Source organism: Eptesicus fuscus, chromosome 13, assembly GCF_027574615.1.
Source record: "Eptesicus fuscus isolate TK198812 chromosome 13, DD_ASM_mEF_20220401, whole genome shotgun sequence".
In the NCBI taxonomy this organism is placed as follows: Eukaryota; Metazoa; Chordata; class Mammalia; order Chiroptera; family Vespertilionidae; genus Eptesicus; species Eptesicus fuscus.
This window is the reverse complement of record NC_072485.1, coordinates 82164998-82190181: the sequence shown is the minus strand read 5'-3', so window position 1 is coordinate 82190181 and position 25184 is coordinate 82164998. Positions and strand designations below refer to the sequence as shown.

Genomic DNA, 25184 nt, shown 5'->3' with positions numbered 1-25184 from the left:
TCCCAGCGCTGCCACTTCCTGTCGGGTGACCTCAGGCAAGTGTGCGAGTGCACACCAGGGAGCACGTCGTTCCTTGTGATCCCCGTGCTCAGGGCCACTCGCCTGAGCGACAGCCACCCAGCAGGAGCAGCGCTCCCGGGCGACAGTCTGTGGGCCTCTGGTGTCCGCTGGTCCCTCTCAAGGCCTCAGGGTCAGCACAGTCCTGAGGCTTTTCCGCGCTGCCCAGCGCACTTAACCAATCTCATTTCCACAGAAGAGGCTTTGATCCTTAAAAACATATTTATTGAAAACCAGGCTTTATAAACAGGTGAAATGCCTGCCTGTGTGGTAAGGGGGGGTCATGTGACCAAGCTGCCTGGCAGTCATCGCAGTGGCTTTGGAGCCTTCGGCCACCAGAGGTTCCGGCGGAGTCCGGCTGGCATCTGGCTCGTGGGGTCGGGTGGCCAGTCGGCCTCATCGCCACGGGCCAGAGAGGAAGCACACCCCGGCCCCCGGCGTCATGCTGCTGGTCTTCTGTGCACAGCAGCGTGGCACCGGGACCCAGCAGGACTCTTTGGGGAGCCAGGTCCCCTCCCCATTTCTCTGAAGAAGCTCCGCTGGCACGAGGCACGAGGCGGGCTGTGGCCTGCGAGCAGCCACTGTGGGGGGCAGCGAGGCGCTCGTGCTCAGCAGAGAACACCGGCGAAGGTGGCCGTGGTCCTCGGCTCTGCTGGGACAAAGCACCCAACGCTGGTCGTGTCGTGGTGGCCCCAACCTGGCGAAGGAGAGGAAGGCACCCCTGCCAGCCCTCCCGCTGGGACAGCTGGGGGGCCACAGGTTCCCAGGCTCCTTGGGCTGCCTGAACGGGACAGGCCGGGATCCAGGGCCAGCCGCAGCAGCACCGGGAAGTGAGGGAGCCACACGGTCACAGTGGACTCGAGACAGGAGCAGGCAGCGCCTCAGTTACCCTGCAGAGCTGCTCTGCCATCCCCTCCCTCCCAGCACCCGATGCTCCCGCCCAGCCTCAAGTCCAGGGGCCAGCCATGGCGGGCGCCTAAATGACATGCGCACGTTCCACGGGAGAGCGGACAGGCAGGCCACCCCCTCGTTCACGTGACAGATGCGCTTGAGTCGGGCCACCTGAGCTGCTGGGACTTCCCACCACCTCCCGAGGGTCTAGGGAGTCGGCTCAGCTGGGGAGCAGGCGTGTGAGCGGCCAGGGCAGGGGGGCCGGGGTAAAGGGGGGACCTCAGAAGCCGATGCCAGGAAGGCGTGCAGAAGCCACAGCACCAAGAGACGTAGGCAGCATGAGGTGGGGGCTCTGGGCAAACCGCGGGGGCCCCGGGGGCAGCAGAGGTTCGGAGGGAGTCCAGACGCACCCCGACCGCTCCTGCGTCCCTTCTCGCTTCACTCCCTTTCACGCAACAGGGGCTGGAAAGAGCAGGCGCACGGGGTTAATGGCATAACGTCAGTGGCCCTGGACCTGCAGGTGTCACACCAGGTCGGAGCTGCTCACACAGACCCCAACCTTCAGTCCCCCAGTCACATCTTTCAGGGAAGCCCCAAAGTCCCTCAGCTTGACACCCCCCTCACCCCACCCCTCAGATGCCAAGTGGCCAACAGGCAGAACCTGTCCCAGTACTCAGCTCGTCACCAGGCGCCTGCTAGACCAGCCTCGAGCTGGGGACACACAAGTGACGACACCCTCTTCATGCCCAAGGCCCCCTGGGGAGGATGAGGCCACACTTGCCCTCCTGAAGCCACAGGAACCTGGGGGAGGGAGGAACCCCCGTCCTCTCCGGGTAGACCGGCCCCCGGGGGCCCCGGAGCCTGCATCTGCTCCGATGGCTGGGATGGGCCGCTGACACCAGTGCCCCCTTCCAGCTGCCTGGTTCCCCACAGGCTCCTGGGCTAGTCTTCCTGGGAAGGTCCACGCCTCCCCTGTGACCCTTCTCTAGACCCAGCCCTCCCCCAGCCTGGCCGGGGAGACAGGGCCGCACCTGTCCTTCGGTCGTGACCTCCACCTCCGGGCGCTTCCAGGACGAGGCCTGCAGGAGGTAGAGCACCAGCAGCCCGAAGGCCACCACCAGCATCCCGGTGCTGTTGGCAAAGACCGCCTCGCCGGGCAGGCTGGAGTACGGCCTGGTGGCGTTCTTCCTGAAGAGGACAGCGCGTGGGCCTGAGACTCGCCACCTGCCCTCGCCCGGCGGGAGAACCGGGGCCACGCACAGAGGGCGGCGAGCTCCGGGGCCGGGACCGCGGTGCTGCCGCTGCTGGCCCAGCACCAACCCCCGAGCGCGCCCTTCCCTGAGCGGGAACGCTGGGCCTGAGTGCCCTGGCCACAGCGTCGGTATCGGGGCGATCCGAGGACCACACTTAAGGGGCTCAGCAGAGTCCGGCACACAGCAGCGCTCAGTCGGTCTGATGCTGGAGGAACACCTACTGACCATGCACCAACTCAACCTCCAGAAAGGCCGCTCGCTGCCCTCCGGATCGGGGCGCGCCAGCCCAGGCCCCCCGTGGAAGGGCCCTGTGCCCGCAGAGCCTTCTTCTGAAGACCCCGCTCTTTCCCCTCCAGCAGAGGGGCCACCCCACTCACAGGCTGAAGAACAGCTTCTCATTGATGCCGGAAATGACGGACGCCAAGGCCAGAGCGAGGATGGAGGCGCCAAAGAAGACGTGGACGGGCTTGAGGAGGCCGCGCAGCCGCAGGGACGCCCAGGGCAGCAGGAAGACGGCAAAGCCCAGGAGCCACTGCGGACGCGGGAGAAGCACCTGACCCACCGGTGCGACCACAAGCGCCGGTCACCCCACCCCAGCGCCTCCGGCTGGTCAGGGACCTTCTCCCTCGCTCCCATCTCAAACCTCCCACCGGGAATTGGCCCAGCACCACCGGGTCCCCACTGTGGTCTGTTTCTCCTACACGAACAAGAACTTTCCATGACCGCGTAGCCACAACCCCCTCCGGCAAACAGTCATCCCCGCCTCCTTCCGTCCTGGCTCCCGCCCCCCCGGCTCCCACACCAGCAGTGGGACGGGCACAGGGCGAGTGCGGGACCAGTCTCCACGCCTTTCAAACGTCCATCGACAGCGGGTGCCTGCAGAGGCCGCCTCCGGGCCATGAGCAGAGGAGTGTTTGGTGCCGATGCAAGAGAAGCCCACCCAGAGCCGTGGCGCCATCCAGTGGGAGCCAGAGGAGGGCAGGGGGCACCCACCTGGCAGGCGAAGAAGAACACGGTGGTGATGCCCAGCCAGCTGTGCAGGGAGTAGAGGTTGGCGATGCCCTTACTGTTGTGGTATCTGAAGACGGCCACCAGCCCCAGCACCGTCAGCAGGAAGGCCAGCAGGTGCAGGGACGCGTGGGCGATTTTCCAGGGCAGCTTGGGCCCCACCCAGGACTGGGGCAGGCGGTACACCAGCGACGCTGCCGGAGAGACAGTCCAGGCTCGGCCTCCGCCCCTCGTGCTCGCCACACGTTGGGGGATTACCCCGACATGTCCCCACACAGCCTCCGACGCGGGGAGGAGGAAATGCCGGGACACGGATCAGGAAATGCTAGGACCTCATCAGCGCTTCTATCCTGGCCTCATTTCCGGGCCTCCAGCCAGCCGTGAAGGCCGGAGGGAGGGCAGAGATGCAGAGGGGGACAGTTCCCTGGGCCTCCCCTCCGCACGGCGATGCTCACGGGTCTGCAGGCAGTTTCGCAGGTTAGAAGCACGGTCTCTAGTTCTTCATCGACCCGAACTCGCACAGCGAGTTGTTATCAAGAACGCAGGCCGGTTAGCTGGCCTAGTCCAAACCCTGGCTCTGCCTCCTAGCTACCTGGCATCTTCTTTCCAAATCTCAGTTTCCTCATCTGTAGAATGGGTAACAATAGAGCCCACCTCACAAGCTTCTCATAAAACAAAATGGGATGGTGTCCCTGAAGCTCACCGGTAAGCTGCTTTCACCAGGGTCACCGTCACCCCATTTTACAAGTGGGGGAAGGAGGCCCTCCGGGCCCCAAGCCCAGCTCTGGACGCCTGGGGCCACGATGGGTCCGGCAGGAGTAAGCACACCCCTTATGCAAGGGCCCACTAGGCCAAGAGTGTCCCCCTCCCGCTCCCTAGAGCCGGGACGTCCCGCCGTGGCTTCCCTCTCAGCACGGCCCTTTCACACGCAGAGCCGAGTCGCTGCCACGCAGACCACATGCCTGAGAGCCTGGCACCCACTCCCTGGCCTTTCTAGAGAAGGAACCCGGGAGGCAGCCCTTTCCACAGGCCCCCCTCACTGCTGCTTCCTCCGAACGACATCTGCGCCCAAAGGCAGGCCAACCCGCCGGCACCCACGGCCCGAGCCCAACAGGGACCGAGGCCGGTCCCGGCCTGGGCGCCGCAGCCTCCCCCGCTGGCCTCCCACTCACCAGCGCTGTAGACCACCACCATGCCGGCCACCATGAGCACCGGGTGACAGTTGAACGTGAGGGTGCTGCCATCCCAGGCGAAGCCGCCGTGCCAGCTCCACATCCAGTAGATGGTGAAGAGGACGCACACGGCGCCCAGGGACGACAGCGCCAGGACCGCCAGGTAAAACCGCCCCTCGGCCATTGCGACCAGCTCCTAGGAGCAGCGCAGTCAGCGTCCCTCCAGCTCAGCGCACCCCCAGCTCAGGCCGCCCGCTCCGTCTGAAGGGTGGACACTTTCGCTTCACTCCCCTGGGCACCGCCCCGTGAGGCCTGACCCCTGGTGAGGGACCGTGACCGCGCCCCACCCCGTACCTGGCAGCACACAGGGCACCCAGCAGGCCGGGGGCTGGCCCGGAGTGGCGTCTCCTCTGCTGTGGCCGGGGCCAGGGCTCTGGGCCCGCAGGACCCGGGGATAAAGAATGCCCTCCGCACAGAGAGAAGGGACAGGAAGCCAACTCCAGGCCGGGAAGGCCCCTGGGCTCCCCTTCTACAGAACAGCTCTTCCCCAGAGGGTGAGCTCTGTGGGCGGGCCTTCCCTTCCCTCCTGATCCCCACATGCTACACCTTGAATTGGGCGGCGCCTGGGCCAATCCCCAGGCCCGAGACTTCCGCTTTCTCTTCCTCTGGGGAAAGTCCAGGGGAGAAAAGAGGAAGCAAGAACTCATGGTCTAGAAAGCAGTTTACAGCACGCCCTCACTGCCGTGGACTGGGGGGAAATGACAGACGATGCAGCCAGTTTTACCCCAGCCGCCTTGTTCTAAACAAGAGTGAAGCCCCCACTCTGTCATCGGGGTTAAATGAGACGACGCTATTCGAGGACCCGCTGTTTCCACCCGCACCGGACAACTCAGAAAGCAACTCTGGTGCCAGGCCTGGGGGGCGCGAGGCCCCACGCAGTGCCCTTAAGTCAGGCAGGTGGGCGTGAGGCTTAGCGGGCAGTGCACCGCCTTCAGCTGATGTGCAGGGAGCAGGCCAGTTCCCCAGGCCGGTACACCATCCTACGGGCTCACCACAAGGCGACACGGTGGCTTCCTGCGGTGAGGCCCCTCGCTCTGAACCAGCTCACAGAGAGAAGGGGGCCCCTAAAAGAGCCAAGCACCCCCCAGGAGAACACCCTCCTTCCTCACCTCAGACCCGGGCGGCTGCGGAGCGGTGGCCTGGGAGGCAGGGCACCCCAGCAGCCCTCGCCCCCCTTGCAGGACTCGGTCTTCTCAGCTGGAAGAGAGGCACAGCCGTGAGGACAGAACTCCATGAGGCAGCTCCGAGCAGACCACACGGGAGCTTGCGCACATGACGCCGGACTCCTCTGGAAGCCCTGTGAGCGGCGCCTCCCGTTGGACAGACCGGGACGCGGAGGCTCGGGATGAAGCAGCTGGCACCGAGACCCAGCGCTGAGCAGGGAGCCTCAAACCCGCACCCGTGTGGCTTCGGGCCCGTTTCTTCCTTGACCACAGGTTGTCAGAGGGCGTGAGAAAACGTATGTAAAAGTGAAGTGAAAGTGAAGTATTCCACTTTTCTCAGTGTTGTCACTAAGAAAAAACCTACCAGCAAAAAACCTGAAGCTCAACCCTAGCTGGTTTGGCTCAGTGGATAGAGCATCGGCCTGTGGACTGAAGGGTCCCGGGTTCGATTCCGGTCAAGGGCACATGCCCAGGCTGTGGGCTCAATCCCCAGTAGGAGGTGTGCAGGAGGCAGCCGATTGATGACTCTCTCTCATCGATGTTCCTCTCTCTCCCCCTCTCTCTCTTAAATCAATAAAAATATTTAAACAACAGAAACCTCAAGCTCACGGCCCTCGTGCCTGCCCAGCCCTCTCAGTGGCCCTGACTGTGCCAGGCCAGCTCTCTCCAGCCAGGTGTCCACCTAACCAGAACAGACAGCGCTCTCACACGTGACCCAAGCTGGCGATCATCTCTGACCAAGGGTCACCCGAGGTCTGGGGAGAGAAACAAGCTTCCCTGAGGCTGGAAGGCGACAATCATGCCATCAGCTTCCTCCTCAACCGGGAGCCCAGAGCGGTCCCTCAGCTCCTGCGAGAGCAGAGGGAGCCTCAGGTCACCAGACGCTCCGTCACCACCACCCCGCCCCCCGGGGGAGGGTTAGGTCAGCAAGGAGGGCCTCTTGGTCAGTGGGCTCCGTCCATCAAACATCTACGTTCAGCATTTTCCTTTGTTAAAGGAAAAAAGAATATAACCCAAAGGGGACTGGACCCACGCCCCTGGCAGAGGTCCCGTTACTGCGCTGGGCAGACTGGGAGCAGACGACAGGGACTTCCCGACGGGCACAGCGCACAGCCGAGCCCTCCCTCTGCCTGAGACAGCAAAGCGGGGGACGGCGGCCATCAGAGGCAGAGAGCACCCCTCGTTTGCTGAGGTGTGCTGGTCCAGGACGTGCTCACCGCCGCGGGGTCTCCGGTTCCGCCCTCGCTTCGCGGGGACCCATTCTCAGACGGACGTCCGCAGCTCTTCTGCGAAGGGCAGGATGGGAACTATTTCAGGCGTGGCAGGCCACCCCGTCTGTCCCAGCCACGCCACCACCTCTGCTGAGGCAGTCACGGGCGATGCCTTCACAAAGCTACGTGGCTGTGCTCCAAGGAAACGTGACTGACGGACACTGAGCCTTCTGTTCACCATCGCGTTCACGTCCCGAACAGCACCCTTTTCATTTCTCAACCATTTAATGCGCAACCACTCAGGAGCCGATTCGGCCTGTGGCCGGGTCTGCCCACCCCGACTTACGGCGTCTACTCGCCAACCTAACCCTCTCCTGTGCCGGGGCAGGATCCTCGGCCGGGGCAGGACCGGGTAGGGCACAGCTGGAGACACCGTGGTCTGGTGCCAGGCCATCCAGCCGTAAGTAACCGTTTTGCTGGCGGAGGACCTCGCCTTTGTAAGAAATGCAACAGCCGTGAAGCGAACAAAGCGAGTGCACGCGTGCAGCCGAGGGAGACATGCCTGCGCTTCCCAGGGAGCTTAGCCTGGGCAAAGGCTCCATGTCAAACTCATAACTGTTACTTTTACCACTTAGAACTGCAAGCGGATGAGAGGTCAAAGTCACGTTGTTGTTCCCCCTTCCCAGGTGGAGTGGGGGCTCGAGGAATCCAGAATCTCAAGTCCTGAATGCACAACTACCGGCCGGGGCTCCCCTCGGAGCATGCGCACCCCAGCCTCTTCTCCGCCTGTACTTTTGCTCTCTGCACTGTCAGGGTCCCCACAGGACTTGCAACCAGGAGAGCAGCGGGCAGCGGCAGCTTGTCCTGGGCTCACCTGATCCTGTCACCAAGGCTCCCTTTCTCCGCCTTTCCTGAGCCGAAGCAGCCCCGCCTCGGCTCTTCTGCTGCTGCGTCTACCCTCAGCCCCTCCGTGCTCCACAGACCCCAGCTTTCATAAACGTCCTCCCGCCCCCCCCCAAAAAAAAAAAAAAAAAAATACTGGCTCCAAAGAGGAAATGGGGCTTGGCCCAGGTGCGGAGCTGAGCTGCTGCAGGAATCCCTGTTCACTCCCCTCAGTGGCAAGGTCGCCCCACCTCCGAGGGCAGCTCCTGTGAAGTCAGGGCTCAGGAGTGAGGGACCCTAAGCTCCAGCCCCGAGGCGGACAAGCAAAGCCCTCCTTCGCACCAGTGACTGCAGACCCGCCCTTCGGACTGTGCCCCGGCCTGGCTCAGGGGTCCGAGGACCAACCCCGACTCCCCTGCCGGACAGAGGCGGCCCCAGCCCACCGCGGCGAAAATCGAGGCGCCCGGCTCCACCTGCTGGCGGCACCTCCGGGAGAGATTCCGGGTCTTCACAACCCCCACCGGTGGGAGGAAGGGCCGGACAACGGTGTCCGCTTCCTAAAAGAGGAAACTGAGGCCGAGCGGAGGGCCCGCGACAGTGCGAAGCTGGGTAGCAGCGAAGGCAGCACTCGAACCCAGGTCCCAGAACTCCCAGCCCGGGGTCTCACCCCGAACCACAGTGGGATGCAGCCGAGTTTGGGGCCTCCGAGACCCGCCTCTGCCACCCGGGGGCCGTTCTCGAGGGTCCCAGGTGAATTGAGACAGACCGGTCGCGAGACCCGCACGCACCGGGCACCTCGGCCCTGGAACTGACTGGCGGGGCCACTAGGACCGTTTATAGGCTCATGGCACTTCCGGTCGCGCGCGTGGCCGCCTGGGAAATGAAGTCCGGAGTCGCCCTCTCCTCGCGCGCCAAGCGGCTGACTCCCACTCCACTTCCGCCGCGGGCGTTTCCCCCCACCCCACCCCCCGCCAAGCCCGGGGACCCAGGGGCCGGCAACGCCGTCGCGGTCCGCCCTGTCCCTCACTCCCCGAAGTGTTCGGGCCCACGAAACCTCCCGCCAGGGGCTGGCGCTCAGCAAGGCCACACGGAGGGGGCGGGCCTAGGAACGCGGGGGACCCCGAACATGGCCACCCGGCCGACTACAGAGCGGGCCGAGAAAGCCTCCTCCTCCACCCACTTCCGGAATTTGAAACGGGTTTCCGGAAGCCCGGACGGCGTCCCCATGACAACCGGCGTTGGGGCTCGGAGGTGAGCGTGCTTGAGGACCGTAGAGCGAGTGCACAGACGTCGGCGCTCGTTATTGTCTTTGCTTTGGTTCTGGCTTCTCGCCGGGGCAGCCCCGTTTTTAAAGCGGATTCGGACGGTGCGGGGACGCGCCCTGGGACGAAGGCCGCGCGGCAGGTGGCGGTGGACGGACCGTGGAGGCCGCTTCGTGACCCGCGAATCGCGCCGCCCTGAGCCGATCGCTGCTCCTCCCCGCGGGGGTGGCGGCGGCGGGACTGACGGCGGAGCGCCCCACACAGCCCCGGGGTGCGTCCCGGCTCCACGCCCCTGCCCCCCGCCGAGGACCTAAGCCCGACCCTGCGCCCTGGGCCGGAGGGCGGGTCACTCTCCCACCTCGCGGAGGAGCTGCGGGGTTGGAGGACGTGGCCTTGGCTGGTAAGTCCGCGGTCACTGTCAGTATTTGATGGAGGCGGAAACTCGGCTCAGAGAAACCACGTTCGTCCACCCACCAGGTGGGCCTCCCCGCTCAGAGCCTCTGTGAGATGGGAGAGTGTGCACGCCAACAGCTGCTGCGCAGGCGGGTGTGGGACGAACAAAGTAATAAACCTGAAAAGAGCTGTAAATGGTAAAGCATTTTACAGATGTCAGTTGTCTCAAACTTAACACCTCAAAGCATTTTTGAAAAATGTATTTTCATTCATTTCAGAGAGGGAGAGAGAGAAACATCAGTGATGAGATGACAGAGAATAATTGATCGGCTGCCTCCTGCTCGCCCCACGCTGGAGATCGAGCCCGCAACCCCGGGCAGGTGCCCTTGACCAGGAATCAAGCAGTGAGCTGGTTCATAGGACGAAGCTCAACCACTGAGCCACTGCGGCCAGGCCACCTCAAAGCATTTTGAAATTTGTTTATAAATTTAATCCAGATGGAGTGGTCACAGGACACCCCCAGAGCAACTTCTGGGTCTTGTCATATCCTCCTATACAATGAAAGGCTATTATGCCAATCAACCAAATGGCAGAACGACCAGTTGTTATGACATGCACTGACCACCAGGGGGCAGATGCTCAATGCAGGAGCTGCCCCCTGGTGGTCAGTGCACTCTCATGGTGGCTGAGCCTCTCCCACCTCCGCAGCAGTCGGACATCCCCGAGGGCTCCCAGACTGAGAGGGCACAGGGGGGACCCTCCACCCCCGAGTGCATGAACTTCGTGCACTGGGCCTCTAGTGTGGAAATAAAGGCCCAGCTTCCCTTCCCTGGTGCCCACTGTGTTGCTCCCATAGCCTTACACGCAGTTTTGCGGGAGAGCACTGTTTCCTCTCAGCTTTTTCTGCCTGCACCACTTCCCACTTCTCCTGTGCCAACATGTTCCCGCCTGGAGCCATGTCGGCCTGTCAGTAAGTAAGAGACCAGACGGCTTTGTGCAGTAGGTGAGAGCACCCAGACTGCCTGCATCCGAATCCCAGCTCTGCCGCTACTGGCAGTGCGACCTTGCACAAATTATTTCATCTCTGCACCTCAGCTGTCCCATCTGTAAAATGGGGAGTATCTGCTACCTTGTGAGATTTAAACACTAGGAATGCTTAGACTGGTCCCGGCACATATGCAAAGGATTGCAGCCGCAGTATTAGTACTGGAGTCGGTGGTATTACGCGACCAGACACTCTTGTGCTCCTGGAGTCCTTTGGCCTCAAGTGGTTAGAAAGAGTTCCGAGTGTCCCAGTTCCCAGCTTGGAGCACGGGGGAAGGATGAGGGTGAGAGTGCCCAGAAGGCGGGCCTCGTTGGGGTCTTGTTGTGGTTGGTTTTGCTCACGGCTGTATCCAAGCACCGAGAATGGCGCCTGGCCATGATAGGTCCTGGGGAAACCCTCATTGTATCAATGAACTTTTAACCACTTCTTTTTTTTTTTTTTGCCCCAACAGGCTCTTGTCTTGAGTAAAAGGAACAGCGCTGGTCTTCTTTCTGGGGACCTGGGATGTGCCCTCGGGGCCGGACCGCAGAGGAAGATGCTGCAGGCCAGCGGCTACAGCCTCGTGCTCTCCCTGCAGCTCCTGCTGCTGACCTATGACCTCTTCGTCAATTCCTTCTCCGAGCTGCTCCGCTCGGCACCTGTCATCCAGCTGGTGCTCTTCATGTGAGTGCAGTGGGTGGGACTGGACAGTCGTGACTTAAAAGTTATTAATAGAAAAATCTGAGGAAGGAAGTGTGAGGACCAGAGCGATGCCACGGGTCCTGCTTTTATATCCTGACGAGGGCCCGGGAGACAGGGAGCAGCTCACATAGAAATGAGGGTCCGGCCGCTAACCCTGTCACCTCCTGCACCTGCGAGCAGAAATACTGTCTGATGTTGCCATGAAGAGGATAGCAAAATGGCAAGTTAAAGGGCAATTGTCTTAATAAAACATATGAACCTCATCCGATGGAAGCTGTTGGCATTTCCCTTCACAATAACATAAGACGCCACGAGGCAGTTCCAGGAGAAAGTCTTAGACGTGACCCTCTCCGCTCAGCATGCCCTGGCCTGCTCTCGGCGCTCCTCCCAGTGGTGACTCCGGCACGCCTGCCCTCGGGGAGTTCGTCCTGTGGAGAGTGAATACATACACATATTGCAAAGGGTCATTTCAAATAGTAACGTGTCCTGCGATGGGCATGCAGTAGCTGGGGTGGGGAGGGAAGGGCCACTTTAGACCAAGGCGCTAAGTCTTTCTGAGGCGACACCTGAACTGAGACTTGATGGCCCTGAGGCAGCAGCCGTGCAAAGCCCAGGAGGCGCTGTGCTGGCTGCGGGCTGGGGACGTCGCGGGACAGGCTGTGCGCCCGCATGGCGAGCTCTGGGCGGAGGGAGGCTCCTGGAGGGAGAGGCAGAGCCTTGTCTGTGGCTGCACAGCTGCTGGGGCCAGTGGGAGTCTCAGCTTCGTGTCATTTGGGGCCCAGAGCGCATGCCCCCTCAGGGGACTCCAGAGGACTGGATCGCAGAGGGAGAGAGCGTCACGGGGCCTCGGGACTGGCGCCGCTCGCAGTCCTCAGCCTCCGTGTGCTGTGCTTGTTGTGTTTGCCCGCAGCATCCAGGACATCGCGATCCTCTTCAACATCATCGTCATCTTCCTCCTGTTCTTCAACACGTTCGTCTTCCAGGCCGGCCTGGTCAGCCTCCTGTTCCACAAGTTCAAAGGCACCATCGTGCTGACCGCGGTGTACTTCGCCCTCAGCATCGCCCTGCACGTCTGGGTCATGGTAAGCGGGGCGCCGTGAGCCTGGGGTCTTCACAGGGCCAGGACTGGCTCTCCTCGGCCGGCGTCGTTCTCGTACATCGCTCAGAACCCGGATCAGGAAGGTGGAGTGAGTGTGGCCGGGCAGAGTAGGTGAGTCTCCTAAGGCGCTTTTGCCCGACCTTCCGCGTTGAAGACCAGTTTCCGGAACATTCAGTTCACCTTCGCCCCAAACAGGTCTACGGGGGCTAAAATGGGAAGTTGAGTCTCTTTCATCTGTTTGGGCGGGTGCTGGTCCAGGGTGTTTAAGGCCCCCGTGTCCCACGGGAAAGAGCCACGCGAGAGCGCTGCTTGCCCTCGGTGCCTCGGCCCCTGCTCCACCATCAGCCCCGAGAGCCACCCGGAGGCGCCTCGGGGTGAGGTGGCCTCAGGTTCCTTCTGCGTCGCGGTCTTCCTCCCTTGGGTGTCTCAAGCGTTTCTCAACGCGCGTCCTGAGGGACGCATTACAACTTCGGGGCGTCTGGTCACCTCTGTACTAAGGCCACCTTCTCGGAGGGAAGGAGCCGGCTGTGCCCAGGGCGCAGGTGCTTCCTGGAGAAGGTGGTCCCTGCTCTGGCCCCGGAGCCCAAACAGGCCCGGCCTCGTCCTGTGAAGCCCGCGCCGCCCGCGCCCTCAGCTGACAGGACTGAGCCCCAGGCGCTGAGCTGCTGTGTCCCTTCTCCTTGGCCAGGGCTACGGAGTGAAGGGAGTAACCAGCTGAGGTCACATGTCCTCCCTCTGGTTAAAGGAGGTTTGCTTTTCAGCCAAAGGCGCTGGGGGCACCTGTGAGAAACAGCGGGGCTGTGGGAAGGAGGAGGGTGAGACTGGCCTGCTTTGAACCGGGCACCGCAGCTCCCCCGTGGGAGCGCCAGGGCTCACCTGCCATTAGCCTGTCCCGTCTCCCTGTCTCCTCCAGAACTTACGCTGGAAAGACTCGAACCGCTTTGTCTGGACAGATGGACTTCAAACGCTGTTTGTGTTCCAGAGGCTAGGTAAGGCGGCGCACCCTCAGGCTCACCCAAATCAGGCTCCCCGTGTCCCATGCGGCTCTCGGCGAGGGCCTGGACCCTGGCCTGTCAGCCCCACAGCCGGCGGGGGACGGGAACAGCCGCACCCACAACGGGGCCGCTGCCGCTGGGAGTCCCTGGGCGGTCAGGAGGCAGGCCCGGCCTGGGGTCCGTGCTCACCGCAGCAAGCCCTCAGGCGCCGCGCCCCTCTGCCACCCGCAGCCGCGGTGTTCTACTGTTACTTCTACAAACGCACCGCCGTGAGACTGGGCGACCCCCGCCTCTACCAGGACTCCGTGTGGCTGCGCAAGGAGTTCACGCAAGTCCGAAGGTGACTGTCCCTCTGATGGGTGCCTCTCCGGCCTGTCGGGCCACGTGTGCTCTGCGAGGGGGACGTCGGCCCCGGGACGCAGCCAACAGGCTCAGGTCAGTTGCGTCCAGCAGCCGGGAAGCAAGATCCACCCTCTTGCAGATTCCAGTTCCCGGTACAGACCCCAGGACATGCCTAGTCCCCCTGCCCCTCGGCTCTGACCCCCCCTCCCCCGCTCACGGGGCTCTCGCTTTATCCGTGGGGCACGCCCAGCATCTGCGCTCTCTGCTCCACACACTAAGGACCGAGCGATACCAAGAGGGATGTTTCTGTGCTGCTGACTGGTCACGGCTTGGACATGAGATCTTGTGCCCACGGCCCTTTCTGTTTCTTACATTCTATAAATAGGAAAGAAATTGAAGTCTTTCCAGAAGGGGTGGCGTCCGTCGGGCTAGATCGCTTCCCCGCCTGGTAGGAGGCATGCCAAGTCCCAGCCTCGCCCCGTGGGCAGATGGAGCCACAGAGCGCACACAGATAATACAATTTATCGAGTCCCATTACGCATACAGGATATTTTTACAGAAATTCAAAATGTAACCTGATGCCCCACCCAGCCCCACCCCTGAGTTCAGACTTCTGTGCTTTATTCAGACTCGGCCCCCGTTCGGATCCCCAAACTGCCCTCCGCAGAGGAGAACTGTTCCTTAGCCTGTGTGGGCAAAAGACGTTTTTAAGTCCGTGTGTCCGGAGTCTCGGTGTCTTTGCCAGAACAACGTGCGAGGAGCCGCCACCAGATTCAGCGGCATATGACCACTAACGGTCACGGGCTCTCGAGTCGGGTTCCGGCGATCTGGCTGAGTCTGGGTCATTTCTGCGGGGCTTGCTCATGAGTCTGGTCAGCTGTGGGTCAGCCGGGCAGCCGTGACGGTCCTGGGACCCGTGGCTCTTGGCTCACCCAGGCTGGCCTCCGCTGGAATGACTGGGCTGTTCAGCTCAGGCTCACATGACCCATCCATGACTAGCCGAGGTCTGTTCACGTGACAGTGGCCAAGGAGCAGAACAAGCCCCAGTGAGCAATTCCATATCAAGCCTCCGCTTGTGTCCTGGCTCTTGGACTCGCTTTGGTCAAAGCAGGTCACGTGACGGTGCCAAGTCAGTGGGAAAGCCAAGCACAGGTTTCCTGGCACAGGCATGGCTGCAGAAGGGCCGTGCGCCCAGTCCACCTCGCCAGGAAGTCGCTCTGTGAACTTTTCTTCACGGGCACGTGGCACAGTTCCCCACGGATCAAGCAGACGCTCCTTGTGAAGGACCAGGCAGTGGACAGTTAGATTTCGAGGTCCCCCGGTCTGTTGCAGCGACTCGGCATTCTAGCGTGAAAGCCGCCGCCGCTGATCCGGGAAGGGGTGAGCGCAGCTGTGCTCCAGTAACACCGCGTTAGGACACTCGGATTTGAAGTTCATGTTTTCCTGTGGCATAACATTTTTTTTCAACGATGTAAAAAGGTCATTCTATTCTTAGCTTGAGGATGCAAAGCAAGCTAACCCCAGCTCAGGAACTAGGCTAGATTTGCCCTGGCCATAGTGAGCTGACCCCTGGTGTGGAAGCCTGGAGTAAAGTTGTGAGGAAGCCCATCGGTAATAATCTGCTGTGCTGTCAAGATGTTATTCAAAAAGAAAAGGCACGCCCGGACCATGTGGCTCAGTGGTTGGTGCTGTCCCATGCACCCAGAAGCCATCAGCTCGATTCCCGGTCAGGGCACTGGTCCAGATCCGGGCTCCATCCCGAGTAGGGGGCGTGCAAGGCAGCTGACCCATATTTCTCCCTCTCCTTTCCTCTCTAAAATCAAAACATTTTTTTTAAAAAGGTACAATGCCCAAATACATCATCTAAGATCCATATCCTATAATCAGAAAAAGTGATCTAAAAAGTCCTAACAAAGCCGTCATCTATACCTACTATCCCTTCATCGGTTCAAAAATAATTACTAGCCTGATCTTTTCATAAAGGGTCCTGCAGAAGTGTAATCCCTTAGCTCACGGGTAGCCCGAAAGGCAGTTTTCTGTGCCTCCGAGTCAGGGCTGGGTTCTCTTCTGTCTTGAAGCCACGAGTGCGACCAAATGCCTGCTTCCTCACAGCCCTCACGGCCCTTCCTGGCCTGGGAGTCCGAGCTGTGCGGTTCCCTTCATCGCCCAGGCAGCGGGCGGCAGCCAGGACTCAGGCCAGCGGAGCCCCCGGCCTCACCGCCGAGGGACTGGAACCGGCGGAGCCTTCAGCCCCTACACCCACAGCACACAGTCCCGTGAAGAGTTCTGAGCTCATCTTCCCCGGCTGCAGCTCAGCCGGGTTTCTGCCCCTCCCCGCCTTGACAACCTGATTTATGTCCTCCTTATAGACCATGTAATATTTTAGGAACTTTTTTACAAAATAAGTTGCCATAATCCTACCCCACTCATTTATTTCAAATCCTCAAATACAGTCGGTCCTCCATATTCATGGTTCCGCACCCACAGTTTCAATCGACGGCAGGTGAAAAATATTCAGGGGGCGGAGACATGATACATTGTTGCTGACAGATATTAGGGGGCGGGGACATGATACATGGTTGCTGACAGATATTAGGGGGCGGGGACATGATACATTGTTGCTGACGGATATTAGGGGGCGGGGACATGATACATTGTTGCTGACGGATATTAGGGGGCGGGGACATGATACATGGTTGCTGACAGATATTAGGGGGCGGGGACATGATACATGGTTGCTGACGGATATTAGGGGGCGGGGACATGATACATGGTTGCTGACGGATATTAGGGGGCGGGGACATGATACATGGTTGCTGACGGATATTAGGGGGCGGGGACATGATACATTGTTGCTGACGGATATTAGGGGGCGGGGACATGATACATTGTTGCTGACGGATATTAGGGGGCGGGGACATGATACATTGTTGCTGACGGATATTAGGGGGCGGGGACATGATACATTGTTGCTGACGGATATTAGGGGGCGGGGACATGATACATGGTTGCTGACGGATATTAGGGGGCGGGGACATGATACATTGTTGCTGACGGATATTAGGGGGCGGGGACATGATACATTGTTGCTGACGGATATTAGGGGGCGGGGACATGATACATTGTTGCTGACGGATATTAGGGGGCGGGGACATGATACATTGTTGCTGACGGATATTAGGGGGCGGGGACATGATACATTGTTGCTGACGGATATTAGGGGGCGGGGACATGATACATTGTTGCTGACGGATATTAGGGGGCGGGGACACGATACATTGTTGCTGACGGATATTAGGGGGCGGGGACATGATACATTGTTGCTGACGGATATTAGGGGGCGGGGACATGATACATTGTTGCTGACGGATATTAGGGGGCGGGGACATGATACATTGTTGCTGACGGGTATTACCTCGTTAGGCCTCGTGATTATCTGCATTGAACAGGTACAGACTTTCTTGTTATTATTCCCTAAACAATACAGGATAACAACTATTCACATAGCATTTGCATAGATTAGATATTATAAGTAACCTAGAAATGACCAAGTACACAGGCGTATCTGGGTGTGTGCAAATACTATGCCATTTTATGGAAGGGACTTGAGCATCCTCAGAGAACTGCTGACAGACAGAAAGCAGGCTGGAGGGCCTAAGATTCTAAAGTCAGGAGAAGCCCCGCCAGGTGCGCTGACCGCTGACCGGGCAGCAGACTTCCCCGGGGCCTGTGCTGACTCCAGGCCTGAGCTAGAGGCCAGCATGGCCCAGGGGAGGGCTGCAGGGAAGTCAGCGGAGCTTCCTAGTCTCACACTGCCGGAGGGTCAGAGTGGGGACTGGGGGGGAGGGAGCCTCACACTGCCGGAGGGTCAGGGTGGGGTGGGGGAGAGCTCACAATGCCGGAGGGTCAGGGTGGGGACTGGGGGGAGGGGAGGGAGCCTCACACTGTGGGAGGGTCAGGGTGGGGACTGGGGGGAGGGGAGGGCTCACACTGCCTGAGGGGGGGGGGACGCGGGGGAGCCTGAAGCAGTAACTCGGTTTCTCAAGATGTTTACCGAATTCCCTGGGCACAGAGCTGTGCAGGGACAGAGGCTATAAAAAGCTCAGCCTCAAACCTCTGAAAAGCAGGACAGAATTGCTGACCGGCTTATCGCGCTGGTGATTGGAACCCAGGCCTGCGAGGGGCGGGGAAGCGGGAGCAGGGGCGTTCAGGGGAAAGCTCAGGAGGGCTCCTCACCAGGAACCCTCAGGCCCGAGTGGGCTCAGGTGAACAGCCCCATTGCGCCCACCGAGCAGAGGGAGGAATGGAAGGAAACATCCAGGCACTCGGCTTTTCTATGCACAAAGTCTGCATATGAGGAAACCACTGGCAAGGCCAGAGGGAGGACTAAATTATTATTTTAATTGATTTCCGAGAGAGGAAGGGTTAGGGAGGGAGAGAAACACCAATGACGGGAATCACTGACTGGCTGCCACCTGCACACCTCCTCCTGGGGACTGAACCCAAAACCCAGGCATGTGCCCTGACCGGAAATCGACCCGTGACTTCCTGGTTCATAGGTCCAAGCTCAATCACTGAGCCACACTGGCCAGGCAGAAAAAGATTTTTTAAAGATACTCCACAAACCCACCTTGATTAGGAAAAAAAAAGGAAGGCAGCCCTGGCCGGGAAGGTCAGTTAGAGCTTTGTTTCAATACGCCAAGGTTATGGGTTTGATCCCTGGTCAGGGCACATATAGAAACGCATAAATAAGTGGAACAACAAATTGATGTTTCTCCTCTCTCAAATCAATATATATATATGTATATATGTATATCTGGGTTTTTTTAAAGAGCCACACTGCCCTAGCTGGTTTGGCTCAGTGGATAGAGCATCAGCCTGTGGAATGAAGGGTCCGAGGTCAAGGGCACATGTGGGGGTTGCCGGCTCCATCCCCAGTAGGAGCGTGCAGGAGGCAGCTGATCAATGATTCTCATCATCGATGTTTCTATCCCTTCCTCTCTGAAATCAATAAAATATACATAAAAAAATAAAAAACAGGGCCACACCTACACACACCACAGTCAAATTATTAAAAGCTAAAGATGAAGAGCAAATCGTGAAAGTGGCAAGAGAAAAACCACACACCACAAACAGGAGATAAAATTAACAACAAATTAACCTCCAACCAGAGGCCTGTAAACAACCCTCCTGGCACAGGTGCGCCAACAGCGGGAGCCCCGGTGCAGGAGGACTGGGGGGTGTGATGCCCCCCAGGGCAGGTGATGGGAATCAACCCTCTGGGGAGAAGAGCCGAAGCGGACGAGCTGAGGGGAGAGCTGGGCACTGCGCTGGTACACAGAGCCCAGAGGGCTTTGGGAAACCGGTCCAGGGCATCAGTAAACAAGGCTGAGGGGCAGGTGCACGAGGTAGGGGTACATCAGCGGGTTGGGAGAGCCGGCTCTAGGAGCAGCTGGAGCAGAGCGCCCCCTGGTGGCCGACGGCCCAGGCACTTGCAAGGCCAGTGGATCTGGGGGCGCGAGCCAAGCACTTCCCGCCCCAAGTCCCTCCAGTGCCCTCGCGGACAGGGGAGGAGGGCCGGGTCCAGGCCTCACCGCAGCACGGGAACTGAAGGTCCATGTGGAGCCAAGAGGCAAAGCACAGATCACAGAGCCCGTGGTTTCGCCAGCTCAGCGTCCGTCCGTGCGCACCGGCCCACACGCCTCTGACTCCCCTCAAAGTAAACATTCCTGCTTTCAAGATCCGACTGTCCTCACCTGGCATCCGAACGAGGAGACACGTGCAAGCTGCTCTCCGGGTGCAGGGAGTCGCTCTGCCCCGTCCCGTCTGGGAAGTAACAATGCTCCCCCCGCCCCCCCCGCAGCCAGCTGGTCCCGGCCTGTCCTTAGTTAGTCTCGCGACTCAAATTACCTGGTTTGCGCACGCCAGCTGCTTCCTCCCCGCCCTGACGGCCCTCAGCACCTCTTCCTTCTCCCCCGCGGGAGGCGCACACCGGGACAGCTCACCGCACCGAGGCGTCGGAACCCCGTTTGCAGACCACCTCTGGGAACCCTGCCAATGCGGAGTGCTCGGTCCTCTCCGGACCCCGGCCCGCTCCGTGCGGGTCACGCGTCACCTTCACGTGCTCTGCTTTGTGCTCCTTGAAAGGAGCCTCCGGTTCGGATTCAGTTCGGTCCCTTCTGATTACCTGGTACATTCCACACACAACCACCCCCTCCCCCCAAAAGGCGGCCCGCTAGACAAATGACCCCTAACCCCGGCCCGCATTGGCAGAGCACCGGCGGGCACAGCGGTCCTCATCCTCAGACGGATGTTGTGGGGCCAATCCTGTGGACACATGGCCACAACGGATCACTTCAAATATCTATTTTTTAAATATATTTTTATTGATTTCAGAGAGGCAGGGAGAGGGACACAGAGAGAGAAACATCAATGATGAGAGACAATCATGGACCCGCTGCCTCCTGCAGGCCCCACACGGGATGGAGCCCGCACCCCGGCCTGTGCCCCGACCGGGAGTCCAACCGTGACCCCCTGGTTCCCAGGTGGACGCTCCGCCCCTGAGCACAGCGGCGGGCACAACTGACCACTTCAGCCAGTGCCCTGCACCTGGGGGCGGGGGGCCCGAGAGCTGCCCCCGCCCCGGGTCCCAGTCTCGGTGAGCCCAGTCCCCAGCGAAGGCCGCACGGCCCGCACTCCTCCCCGCACGCACGCCCACGGCTCAGAGACCTCCGGGCCGCTAACCATAGAGTGCGCGGGCGGGCAGAGGGGCCGGAAGTTGGGGCCGCTCAGTCCCCACTTCCGGCAGCGCCTCACTGCTCCGGAGCGGCGGCGGCCTCGTAAGCAGTTTCCATGGGGACCGAGGATGGCGGCGCGAGGTGAGATTCCGGAGGTGTGTGAGTGGCTTCCTGGTCCCCTCCGCTCCTCTCCCTTGTCTCCCGGAGCGCGACCTCCGCCCTCCGTTCTCGGAGAGGGACTTCCCCTCCCTGTCCGAAGCGGGGTCCGCAGCCCCGCCACCCTGAGTGCTGACGGTCCGGGGGAGGGTCTCCCAGACGCCCCGTCCTCGGCTGGGCCCGTTCCGGCCGCTCAGTGACGGATGTGCCTGCGGAGGGACCTGGAAGCCGCCAGAGCTGGTTCTGCGCCAGCGTCCCCTCCCTGATGGTGACGGGGTGAGGTCGCAGAGGGGACGGGATGGCCACCCCGAAGCCGAAAGCGTGGAGTTTGTGATTCCGAGGCTAGAACGGGATTGAAGGAAGCCCCCTCCACGTCCATGCTCACACCCCCACCCTCATTATCAGCAACCAGAGGGTCCCCAGCGGCCCCTTCCGCTTGCTGCGACCTCGTGTTTTCTCCAAGTTAGAGACACACCCTTCAAAGAGGGCGACTGCCCTCCCCTCACCCCTCTCCTCTGGGCCCATCTTTCAGGTAAGCGGTTGTCCTCCACCCCCCTGGAAATCCTGTTCTTTCTGAACGGCTGGTATTATGCTACCTACTTCCTGCTGGAACTCTTCATATTTTTGTATAAAGGTAAGGCATGGGCTTGACTGCCCGTGTCCCCAAATCCCTTCCCCACTTCAGCCCACTTTTCTGCTCCTCTTCCCAGCAAGGAAGGGAATGGCTTCCCTGAGAGCCATTCCTAGGGAGCCCCTCAGCAAGAATTTCTTGTTTGGGGCCTGGCCAGGTAGGTCAGTCGGTTAGAGCAGGGGTCGGCAAACTCCTTAATCAACAGAGCCAAATACCAACAGTACAACGATTGAAATTTCTTTGGAGAGCCAAATTTTTTCAACTTAAACTTCTTCTAACGCCACTTCTTCAAAATAGACTCTCCCAGGCCGTGGTATTTTGTGGAAGAGCCACACTCAAGGGGCCAAAGAGCCGCATGTGGCTCGCGAGCCACAGTTTGCCGACCACGGGGCTAGAGCATCGTCCCCATACCCCAAGGTTACCAGTTCCATCCCGGACAAGGGCACATAAAAGTATCAGCCAATGAATGCATAAATAAGTGGAACAACAAATTGATGTCTCTCAATCAATCAATAAAATATTTTGAAAAAATAATTTCTTGTGTTTGGGGATGTGGGCTCCTCCATTCTGAGCCCCACCTCTCTTTGTGAAGTCCACTTTCTGTTCAAGCCCCTGGGTGACTCTCGGAAGGACTCAGCGGCCGGTGTCCCATGTCCATCTCATCATGTTGGAGAGTGGAGTCCCACAGGCTTTGGAGTTGGGAGTAAAACTCCGTCATAAGCCCTGGCCGGTGTGGCTCAGTGGATAGAGCGTCGGCCTACGGACTGTAGGGTCCTGGGCTCGATTCCGGTCAAGGGCACAGGCCCGGGTTGCAGGCTCAATCCCCAGTAGGGGCCTGCAGGAGGCAGCCGATCCATGATTCTCTCTCATCATTGATGTTTCTATCTCTCCCTCTCCCTTCCTCTCTGAAATCAATAAAAATATATTTAAAAAAACCAAAAACTCCATCATAAGAAGCCTGCTCCTAACAGACCCCTGGCCCTGTGAGCCGATCCCGCATCAGGATAACAGCTCCTGCCCGCATCTCCCTGCCCAGCGCACGGGGAGCTGATAGGACCCTCGTCCTCTTCACCCCACGCGTGCGGGAGCCTGTGGGGCTGCGTGTTGGCAAACGCCGGCTTTGTGTTGGCAGGTCTGCTGCTGCCGTATCCAACCGCCAACCTAGTGCTGGACGTGGCGATGCTCCTCCTCTCCCTCGGGATCGAAGTGGTTCGGCTGTTTTTCGGTGAGTGCCGCCCAGGGCACGCTCCTGTTCCTGAGCGATGGGCTGGTGTCTGTAACTTGACCTACAAGGACAGCACACAACCTGGGCCCAGAGTAAGAGATGGGATCTGGCGCCATGTCGCATTCCTCCCTTTCTGAAGTTTCCAGCTGCTTTATGTTTCGGGTCAGGACTCACCTGTCTGGTGCTCTAGGGCTGGACGTGGGCAGTCGCAGGAGGGAGTGGAGAATTCCTTCCCCGTTGCCTGACTCCCATAAAAGCGCCCGGCTCCTCCCGCCGGCGCCTGGGAGAATGGGGTGGCTGCCACGCCCGGTCCAGGACAGAGTGAGCCTGTACAGATCGGCACCAAGTTCCCCTCCGCTTCTCCGAACAAGACTTTTCTCAGGACAAGCTCTATATCCCCAGAAACAGAGCACATCTCTCCGAGGTAGATGTCTCATCTCTGAAAACAGTGTTATAACTCAAAACAGAAAAAAAACAAAAACACATGCTTGCAATACCTGTAACAAAGGACAGTGGTGCAGGCGCACGTAAATCGCGAAGGAAACACAACCTGGTTTAAATGGTTCAGAGAGAGGAAGGGAGAGAGAGTGTGTTTGGTTGCCTCCGGCATGCACCCGACCAGAATGGAACCTGCCAGCTTTCGGTGTGGCACGGTGCTCTGACCAGCTGAGCCGCACCTGCCAGGGCCAAGGCAACCGATTGTAGACACCGGAAACGGAAACTAATGGGCAATTCACAGGGAAATTACAGGCGCCAGTAAACATGACAAAACGCCTCACTCACTAGTCAATGTAGTTGAAACAAGTGAACATTTTCGCCCAGCAGCTGAGAGGCTCCCAACACCCGGCCCGGCGGGCAACAGGCATGCGGAATGGGGCCTAGCGCCCCACGCTCATGGGCACATACAGCCTCAGACTCTCTGGGAATATAAATTAGTATGTCCTTCTCGCTGATAGTTTTGCCTTGTAAAATTTGTATTCTTAGACCTAACCGGTTTGGCTCAGTGGATAGAGTGTTGGCCTGCGGACTCAAGGGTCCCAGGTTCGATTCCGGTCGAGGGCATGTACCTTGGTTGTGGGCACATCCCCAGTGGAAGGTGTGCAGGAGGCAGCTGATCGATGTTTCTCTCTCATCAATGTTTCTAACTCTCGATCCCTCTCCCTTCCTCTCTGTAAAAAAATCAATAAAATATATTTTTAAAAAATTTGTACCCTTAGACCTAACAGTTTCACCTCTAAAACTGGCTGAAAACACACACTTCCACAGGTGTGCAGATCTGTCAGAATGTTTGTTGCCACATAGTGTGTGACATCAAAACTAGAGACAACCTAAACATCTGTCAACGCACGATCAGTTCAATAAGTTACAGAATTAGTCTAATGAAACCATTAAAAAAGAATAAGGTAGTGTGTGTGGAGAGATGCCTAACTTGTATTAAATGGGGAAAAGTAAGTTGCAAAACATATTAGAGAATGATTCGTTTTTATCAGAATAACGTGAGTACAGGCACATACAAAAGTCTGAAACAGTGTACATCTACTAACAGCTCTCTCCAGGGAGTGAGCATGGTCCTTCTCTATTTTCCAAAATTATTTTTTATATATTAGTTGGAAAGTTTTCAATGATTATATGTTATTTTTATACTTAAAAGAAATTTCCCCCCAATAAAGATCCAGCGCCCCGTGAATGGGAGCCTGACTGGCAGCAGGCCCTTTGGGGTGAATGACTCCAATCCCAGACTCCTCACGCCTCTGCCTTTTACCCGATTCATAAAGCTGCGTCCCCTCGGCATCGCGCTCTGCCTTGCCAGTCCTGCGCCCCGCCGCCTTTCCTCTGAGCGGGGAGCCGGCCTGGAGGTGACTCCTGGCTGTGTCTGACAGGTACCAAGGGAAACCTCTGCCAGCGGAAGATGCCACTGGCCATCAGCGTGGCCTTGACCTTCCCCTCGGCCGTGATGGCCTCGTATTACCTGCTGCTGCAGACCTACGTGCTCCGCCTGGAAGCCATCATGAACGGCATCCTGCTCCTCTTCTGCGGCTCCGAGCTGCTGCTGGCGGCGCTCACGCTGGCCGCCTTCTCCAGGTCTGCGCGGAGGAGCGCCCCCGAGGGGCGGGCTCCCCTGCCACCCTAGGGAGGATTCACTGTGTTTCTGCAGCTTGGGGGTCTAGTAGGCTTTTGAGGGGGCGAAGGGTGTCTGTGGGTCTGCCCTTCCCATTAGGGGAGGCGTTACCCCGTAGGGAAGAGATACTAGATGATTCCTTGTTCTCCGGGGCCAGGAGGCTTGGGAGCTGGAACGGTTGAGGCCAGCTGCTCTTGTTCACGGTCCTCTAACGTTTGTGTCTTTCTGTCATCAGTATGGACAGGATTTAAAGTCCAAAAATTCCAGCCCGCGGCCCTCAGCGGCTGAGACGCTCACGCTCTGGTCCTTGAGCCACACCCACCGGCGAGAGATGGCGGGTCACGTGGTCCGAGGGAGCGTGGCAGCTCTTCCTCAGCACAGATGTTTGGGCACCGAACCGAGCATAAGGCCACTGGGCACCATCTCACCAGGACCCTCGGCCTCAGAGCCTCTTCCACTCCAGCACAGGGCGGGGCAGGCCGTCCCCTCCCGGCCACGCTCAGAACCGGCTCCTGAGGACTCACGCTCTCCTCTCTGATCGCCGTGGCCAGAGCATCTGTGTGGACCATGTGGGCTCCGTGGCTCCCACAGGACCTGAGCCACTCCGCCCCGTGTGCCGTGCCCGCCTGCCCCGCACCAGCACGGAGCTCCAAGGGACTCGGCCTCCATCCTTCGGAGGCTGAGCGCCAGGCCTTTTTGAGTAGCTCATAGTGTTATTTTTCTATTCCCATCATGAAGCAAACATTATTTTATAATAAACATGTATTTTCTGTTGTGCGGCCTTTTCCTTGTGGGACCTAGA

General features: G+C 59.5%; 3 protein-coding genes across 12 annotated transcripts; 2 read left to right on the top strand and 1 right to left on the bottom strand.

The window, feature by feature from the left end:
- Nucleotides 1-266: 266 nt before the first annotated feature.
- Nucleotides 267-8629, bottom strand: LOC103303323 (lysosomal membrane ascorbate-dependent ferrireductase CYB561A3). Of its 5 annotated transcripts, XM_054724813.1 has the most exons (9): nucleotides 8365-8629; nucleotides 6822-6890; nucleotides 5551-5638; nucleotides 4382-4577; nucleotides 3195-3403; nucleotides 2579-2733; nucleotides 1980-2136; nucleotides 1359-1410; nucleotides 267-706 (listed from the first exon to the last, which is right to left on the bottom strand). In XM_054724813.1, exons 4-8 carry the CDS (start codon nucleotides 4563-4565, stop codon nucleotides 1387-1389), a joined length of 729 nt encoding a protein of 242 aa, XP_054580788.1. In that variant the 5' UTR covers nucleotides 4566-4577; nucleotides 5551-5638; nucleotides 6822-6890; nucleotides 8365-8629; the 3' UTR covers nucleotides 267-706; nucleotides 1359-1386. The 5 variants fall into 5 exon arrangements, with proteins under 5 accessions (XP_054580788.1, XP_054580786.1, XP_054580785.1 ...); XM_054724811.1 differs by having other exon boundaries at nucleotides 267-1410; nucleotides 5551-6453; XM_054724810.1 differs by having other exon boundaries at nucleotides 267-1410.
- A 49-nt stretch (nucleotides 8630-8678) lies between these two features.
- On the top strand, nucleotides 8679-16027 carry TMEM138 (transmembrane protein 138). 3 transcript variants are annotated; one of them, XR_008557989.1, is made up of 6 exons: nucleotides 8679-9359; nucleotides 10849-11060; nucleotides 11989-12160; nucleotides 13091-13166; nucleotides 13404-13607; nucleotides 15593-16027. XR_008557989.1 is itself a non-coding variant. In XM_054725487.1 (5 exons), exons 2-5 carry the CDS (start codon nucleotides 10933-10935, stop codon nucleotides 13514-13516), a joined length of 489 nt encoding a protein of 162 aa, XP_054581462.1. In that variant the 5' UTR covers nucleotides 8679-8948; nucleotides 10849-10932; the 3' UTR covers nucleotides 13517-16027. The 3 variants fall into 3 exon arrangements, 1 of the variants encoding a protein (XP_054581462.1); XR_008557990.1 differs by having other exon boundaries at nucleotides 13900-16027; XM_054725487.1 differs by having other exon boundaries at nucleotides 8679-8948; nucleotides 13404-16027.
- Nucleotides 16028-20328: 4301 nt separating this feature from the next.
- Nucleotides 20329-25156, top strand: TMEM216 (transmembrane protein 216). Of its 4 annotated transcripts, none has more exons than XM_054724967.1 (5): nucleotides 20329-20392; nucleotides 20940-21041; nucleotides 22171-22263; nucleotides 24144-24345; nucleotides 24618-25156. In XM_054724967.1, the coding sequence occupies exons 1-5, from the start codon at nucleotides 20380-20382 to the stop codon at nucleotides 24631-24633; spliced, it is 426 nt and encodes a 141-aa protein (XP_054580942.1). In that variant the 5' UTR covers nucleotides 20329-20379; the 3' UTR covers nucleotides 24634-25156. The 4 variants fall into 4 exon arrangements, with proteins under 4 accessions (XP_054580942.1, XP_027993306.1, XP_054580944.1 ...); XM_028137505.2 differs by having other exon boundaries at nucleotides 20347-20406; XM_054724969.1 differs by lacking the exon at nucleotides 20940-21041 and having other exon boundaries at nucleotides 20368-20406.
- Nucleotides 25157-25184: the final 28 nt, after the last annotated feature.

What these genes read in the sequence shown, in the direction of transcription:
- LOC103303323 (XM_054724811.1), bottom strand. Translation starts at nt 4,565, where the DNA reads ATGGCCGAGGGGCGGTTTTACCTGGCGGTCCTGGCGCTGTCGTCCCTG. An exon ending in GGTGGTGGTCTACAGCGCTG is followed by an intron (nt 3,404 to 4,381) that starts GTGAGTGGGAGG and finishes TCTCTCCGGCAG; the next exon opens with CGTCGCTGGTGTACCGCCTG. An exon ending in TGTTCTTCTTCGCCTGCCAG is followed by an intron (nt 2,734 to 3,194) that starts GTGGGTGCCCCC and finishes CCGCGTCCGCAG; the next exon opens with TGGCTCCTGGGCTTTGCCGT.
- TMEM138 (XM_054725487.1), top strand. Translation starts at nt 10,933, where the DNA reads ATGCTGCAGGCCAGCGGCTACAGCCTCGTGCTCTCCCTGCAGCTCCTG. An exon ending in ATCCAGCTGGTGCTCTTCAT is followed by an intron (nt 11,061 to 11,988) that starts GTGAGTGCAGTG and finishes GTTTGCCCGCAG; the next exon opens with CATCCAGGACATCGCGATCC. An exon ending in GTTTGTGTTCCAGAGGCTAG is followed by an intron (nt 13,167 to 13,403) that starts GTAAGGCGGCGC and finishes TGCCACCCGCAG; the next exon opens with CCGCGGTGTTCTACTGTTAC.
- TMEM216 (XM_054724967.1), top strand. An exon ending in CTTCATATTTTTGTATAAAG is followed by an intron (nt 21,042 to 22,170) that starts GTAAGGCATGGG and finishes TTGTGTTGGCAG; the next exon opens with GTCTGCTGCTGCCGTATCCA. An exon ending in AGTGGTTCGGCTGTTTTTCG is followed by an intron (nt 22,264 to 24,143) that starts GTGAGTGCCGCC and finishes TGTGTCTGACAG; the next exon opens with GTACCAAGGGAAACCTCTGC.